The sequence below is a fragment of the Cyprinodon variegatus genome, unplaced genomic scaffold (assembly GCF_000732505.1).
Source record: "Cyprinodon variegatus isolate N-32 unplaced genomic scaffold, C_variegatus-1.0 Scaffold175, whole genome shotgun sequence".
Lineage (NCBI taxonomy): Eukaryota > Metazoa > Chordata > Actinopteri > Cyprinodontiformes > Cyprinodontidae > Cyprinodon > Cyprinodon variegatus.
In genome coordinates, this window is record NW_015150628.1 from 432,856 (window position 1) to 439,424 (window position 6,569).

The 6,569-nt window shown below is 35.4% G+C and overlaps 1 protein-coding gene and 1 pseudogene across 1 annotated transcript; both read left to right on the forward strand.

Annotated features, from left to right (window-relative positions):
• Positions 1 to 6: 6 nt before the first annotated feature.
• On the forward strand, positions 7 to 1,495 carry LOC107087186 (gastrula zinc finger protein XlCGF8.2DB-like). The gene has a single exon (XM_015378608.1). The coding sequence runs from the start codon at positions 72 to 74 to the stop codon at positions 1,101 to 1,103; it is 1,032 nt and encodes a 343-aa protein (XP_015234094.1). The 5' UTR covers positions 7 to 71; the 3' UTR covers positions 1,104 to 1,495.
• A 2,179-nt stretch (positions 1,496 to 3,674) lies between these two features.
• On the forward strand, positions 3,675 to 6,060 carry LOC107087160 (annotated as a pseudogene).
• Positions 6,061 to 6,569: the final 509 nt, after the last annotated feature.

Here is a 6,569-nt window from a genome sequence, read left to right on the forward strand (position 1 = left end):
AGGACAATGATATAAAACCTTCAGTCTCTGAGCTGAAACACTTGTCAGACTTTGGGCTAACAACTAAGGACATGGACAATGACTGGAAGTCATTGTCATTGGATGAAAATATGAACAAACCCTATAGTTCCTCTATGTTTACTGAACATTTTTTTCATCCCTTTGTTCAAAACGACTCAATCAAATCAGATATAGAGTCTCCAAGCTTCCCAAATGAAGGCTCACAAAGGGAAGTCGAGCCAGGATTAAAGTTTAGCTGTGAAGACTGTGGTAAATTATTGACAGGAAAAAGCAGTTTAAACAGACACAAGAAACTCCACACTGGACAGAAACCCTACACCTGTGATGTATGTGGGAAAACATTTAGCACAAAGACAAAGTTAAATACACATATGAAAATACACACAGGACATAAACCTTATATCTGTGATCTATGTGGACAAAGTTTTAGTGTGAATGGACATTTAACCAGACACATGAAAATCCATTTAGCAGAAAAACCTTTTTCTTGTGAGCTATGTGCAAAAGGATTTTGTGAAAAATCGTCTTTGAAAATACACATGATAAGCCATTCTGGACAGAAACCTTTCTGTTGTGATCTGTGTGGACAACGATTTGGCTTAAAAAACAGTTTAACCAGGCACATAAAAATCCACACAGGACAAAAACCATTTTGTTGCAATTTATGTGGACAAAGTTTTAGTCGAAAAACACTTTTGAACTCGCACTCAAGAATCCACACAGGGCAGAAGCCTTTTTCTTGTGATCTGTGTGGACAAAGATTTAATGAAAAATCAACCTTAACCAAACATATGATGACCCACACGGGACATAAACCTTTCTGTTGTCTTGACTGTGGGAAAAAATTTAGGCAAAAAGTACATTTAGAGACGCACAGTAGAGTCCACACTGGACAGAGACCTTTCCCATGTGACATATGTGGAAAAAGATTTAGTGAAAAGGGAAATCTAAGTACACACATGAGGATCCACACAGGACATAAACCTTTCTGCTGTGATCTTTGTGGGGCAAGATTTACTGAAAGCACAAGCTTGAAGAAACACACGAAAACCCACAGAGGAAGGAAAATGGCTAAGCTATGAATACACAATAAGGCCACTTTAAGAAAAAATCTTGTAAAGTTTCCCATCAAAAAAGATGTAAAATACATTAAATCATGAGGTATTTACACCCCAAGGTTCCAGAGGTTATTAAGTCTTACTTATAGTCATGTGTTGATTCCCTGTGTTGTCTTTGATTTGCACTGTTCTCTTACAAAACAATGATTTTATCATTTTACTGTATTAGCTTAACAAAGTTACCAGATGAAATGGGGTGATCAGAGCTCTATAGTTATAGTGACTTAATATCACAATGTTTTTGGTTTTGTTTTTATCACTGCTACTTACGTTATCAAGGCGTTACTTTAAAAAATGAAATTGTCTAGAGAGCTGTTCTAAACAAAATTTATTTTTGTTTAAACTTGTGTTTACAAAATGACAAAATAAATCTAAAAAGAAATGCATGTTTATTGCAAATTAGTAAAAATAAAGATTGTTGCTGAACCTGGCTGTGATTAGTGAATATCTGAAGAAGAAATTTATATAATCTGTCAACTTTATTTGGACTAAATTATTTTAGATAATCTTCAAGAAGAAATCCGAAACGGGGAAAGTTAAGGATCTCCAACTATGAGATCCATAGACAGTATGTTTGGTGGAACGAAAATCTGAATCTTTCACAGGTTTAGTTAGGTTAGTCACAAATTGAACAGCTTAGGCTATATCAGGCTATATCTAGAAGCCCATTTCACAAAGCAGGTTTACTAAAAACTCTTAAGTTGTATAAACCTGAAATCAGGGAAAACTGAGTTTTCTGTTTCACAGAGTTAACTCAATCTGTGATTCTGTTACCATATTAAAATTCACAGATCGCAAAAATGTAATTCTATTCTCCCTATTCTTTGCAGCTGTAGTGCTGATGCTCTTTTTAAACATTTTCTCCAATATTATTTCAACTATGCATTAAAACCTCTAGCTGCTTGCTGTGAAAGAGGCCCTTCCTGTTGTCTGTTGTCATGGTGACTTGCTTCAATGATGATAGCTTCCCATAGTATTTATGCACATGCTGAACTCTGAACCTAATCAGAGTTGATTAAGCTAGCTGACAGCAGCTGGTGAAAATGAAAACTCAGAGCATCCAACCTTAGGCTAGATCAACTCAGGGTTGAGGATTTGAGTCCGAGTTTGTTAAACTTTTTTGTGAAATGGGCTTCAGTCAGAGATGAAAGTAAGCTGGAATGTTCTAGTACTAAGCACCGTTAAAATATTTAATGGTGGTAAGCAGTATCTGGAAGAGCTGCTGCCTGGTATTTTTTTTCCCACCAGTTAAAAACACAGACTTTCTAAAAATATTTTCTTTATGACGATGACATAAATGACAATGACAATACATAGAAAATAAAACATTCTAGATATTCACAAATCCAATTTTGAACATCAAAAATATATTTCAACTAATAGAAATGTCGATATAAACTACTTCTTTTATTAATAGTTAAATTAGAATTCTATACATCTGAATTTTAATGGGGCTCCATTTTAACATAAAATAGGCAGGATGACTAATAACATTTCTATTATTGATTGCACTAAAGCATTCTACCTAGTCACAATTACAATTTTCCTAGTCAAAATTGTAATACAGATATCAACTTTTAAGTAATCTGGAATCACATTTATTCTAGTAAGAACTACATTTTAGATACGTAGAAATAATTACCCATGTTAAGTTTACGTTGTAACATATATTTGCTTGTTCTAATGTGTATTAGAACAATACTACAATAGTATTCTTCCTGTCTAAAATGAACATTTTTGACATCTGAAAGGAAATTTTCACTAATACAATTTATGTCACTTTTCCCCATTCATGTGTGTTGGGCCATTACTTTCAGATATCCAAAATAATATCACTTCTATCTAAAATAAACACTGTGGAAGTCTAAACATAAATTTGTAGAAAAAAATTTTAATGGTCACAATTTTTATTTCTTTTTCTATGCAATCATATTTTCTGCATCCTCAAATTTCATTTTTGATGGGGAAAAAAAAATCGTAATTTGTGATTTCTATATTTATAGCTCTAAGTAGTAGTGCTGTAGTAGTGCTGTAGTTTTAACCAGCAAGAATATTCTTATTTTAGTGATCTGCAGAGGTGTTAAGTAACGAATTACAAATACTTGGAAAAACAGAGTGGACAGCGCTTCTAATAAATATCTAAACGGCCTGCCACGTTCCGTCATCTCCGATATGTCTGACGTCATCACCGCGCATGCTCACAACACGGAAGCGTAGGTTTTCTGTATTTTTGCTTTCTCCACATTATACATTATTAATTCAACTACAGTGAAACATGGTAGTGAAACCAAAAAACGGCAACGCTTATGTACAGAAAAAAACAAAAAACAAAAAAAAACATAAAAGTTCCAACCGGAAGTGAGGTGCGGATCATGCTTCCGGGACAGATCGGATAGTGACAATCAGAGGTTGCTTATATGTTTAATGAAGAACAAAGTAATTTAACTCCATTTCACAAAGAGAGAATAAAAACTGAGCTCTAAATGCTTCGTAAACTTTACATGAAAAATTGAAGAGAAACTAAGAAGAGGGGAAATGTGGAGACAGCAGCTTGACATCTCTGAGATGCAGATGGCATCAATGGGAGAGATTTCTGAAACTAAAGATGAGGACAAAGATCATGAGCTGGAGCACAACAAACTGGAGGCTGGTAGGTTATGCTACAATTCTAAGGTCTGTTTTTTTATCTTGATTAAAGGAAACCCTGTCAGGGTTAGATGAGGACAGGTGCAGCTATAGGTTGGAGGTTTCCAGAGGATTTAACTGAAATAAAGCGGCAAAATGTAGAATGTTTTTATAAAACAGTAAATTTTACTGAGTAACAATAAGTGGTCAATAGTTATATGTAACATGTTTCTCACATTTGTGTGAGTTACATGTTTCTAGGTCATTTTCAAAGAAGCACAGTGAGAAAGGTGAGCTTCAATGACTGGCTGAAACCGTAGCTCACCATATAAAAGTGTGCATGCGCAGGAAAAGATGGATAGCTGTGGACGAGCATGTAGGACAGCCTTATGTAAACAGATCACCAGAATCATTGACAATTAGGAGGATCAATTATTTAGATGATCCTACCAGAAAAAGAACATCCTGGACTATACATTTAAAAAAATGTTACTGAATAAATGTAACTAGTTACTACCCATCTCTGAGTACAATATGTCCATCTTTAATATGCTTGACAAAGCCTCTAAAAAAATAACAGGACATCCATTTATACGGCTTATTAACAAACCTTGCTCACTCTGATGCCAAAATAGGAGCACTCACAGAAAAAGTATATAAGCCCCTCCCATGACAAGCATCTAATAAATGAATTCCACCATATTTTTAATTCAAGTTCTGAAATATAATCAAAGTAGCAAAATATTTCTTTGTTAAGAAGTGATTTGGTCTGGGCTGGAGTCCAAATACTTTCTAATATGCATGATGTCTTTCATTGTTTCCTGCAGATATTCAGCGGGTGGTGATAATTAAAGAGGAGGTTCCTGTAGACTACAGAGGTTCTTCTGACCTGTGTGACCCAAAGTCCTACCACATAAAGGAGGAACAGGAAGACATCTGTGTCAGTCTGGGGGAAGAGCTGCTCCATGGGAAAGAGGAGATTAACGCCATCAGGTTTCCAGTCACTGCTACTCCTTTAAAGAATGTGGATGATCAGAAGTCCCCGTTGCTCTTAGAACTTCATCCAGATCAAATTAAAGGTGCAGAGTTCCTAGTGAAGAAAGAGGAAGGAGAAGAATTACTCAGAATACAAGATCATGGAGATGGGGCCATTTTCTTTAAGACTGAAGACAATGAGAATGAGGGGAAGGGCAATGATATTAGGGAAACCGTATTTAGGCTGAAGCACTTCACAGGCTCTGAACAGAAACCCCCTGAGATAAATGGAGACATCGTCAGCAAGCCTTTAAGCTCCTCTGAGTTTGCTGAAAAATCTGTTCACAGTCACTTTCTTCAGGAAAAAACAGTCAATTCAAAAACTGGGTTTTCAAGCTTTCTGATTAATAAATGTTTTGAAGAGAGTGAAAATCTGGACTCTAAAAGGAAATTACAAGAATCAATGGGTTTTAGCTGTGAAGACTGTGGTAAAACACTTATTGGAAAATGCAGTTTGAACAAACACATGAAAATTCACAATAAGCAGAGAAGTTTCTGTTGTGGTCTGTGTGGAGAAAAATTTAGCCGAAAAGTTATTTTAAAAAGACACATGAGAATCCACAAAGGAAAAAAACTTTTCTGCTGTGATCTGTGTGGACAAAGATTTAACCAAAAAGAAAATTTAAACACACACATGCGAATCCACACCGGACAGAAACTTTTCCACTGTGATCTATGTAGTTGAGGGTTTGGCCAAAAATCCCATTTGAATACACACACGAGAGTCCACACAGGACAAAAACCTTTCTGCTGTGATCTTTGTGGAAAAAGATTTAGCCAAAAGACAACTATAGATAGACACATGGAAATCCACAAAGAACAGAAACCTTTTTGTTGTGATATCTGCGGGTGAAAATTTACTCAAAAATCTAATTTAAACAGACACGCTATAATCCACTCGGGACAAAAACTTTTCTGTTGTGATATCTGTGGGAAGGGTTTTGCTGATCAAACAACTATAAACAAACACATGAGAATCCACACAGGTCAAAAACCTTTCCGTTGTGATCTGTGTGGCCAAAGATTTAGCGAAAAAGGAAATTTAAATAGACACATTAGAATCCACACAGGACAGAAACCTTTCTGCTGTGATCTATGCGGACAAAGATTCACCCGAAATGCGACTTTAAACATACACATGAGAATCCACACAGGACAGAAACCTTTCTGTTGTGATCTGTGTGGGCATAAATTTTGCGATAAGGGAAATTTGAACAGACACATGAAAATCCACACCACAGGAAAAATGGCTAAACTATGAATACACAAACGGCACAGCTGCAGTTTACTGTGAAAGATTTGACCTCAAAAGTTGGTGGTTTAAGGTAAGATAATCTGTAAATCACATATTAGTAACAGGATAATTCAAGGTAATGTATATAAACAAAACAAAAAGTGAGTGATTTCTAATGTGCCATCGCAATCTCCAAAATGACACTAAGAACCAAGAACACCATCATTTCAGTGACTATGGTAAAATATGTTAGAGGGAGTCATTTTTTCAATATGAAGAAATATCAGAACATTATATAAGAAAAAGGAATATTTATCTGTTTCCATATGAACCTGTACCTATATTGGAAGAAATTGGTGACAGGTTCAACTTCCCCACTCCCATGATTATGGTTTGTCTGTATTTTGTAAATATTTAACTGACTGTATTTTATTCCTTCTTTTTTCCAGACTATAGAGCGCACTTTACTACAAGCCACAATTCTTAAAGAAAAACTGGAAACATACATAAATAAGCCACTGGTATCTACTGAACCA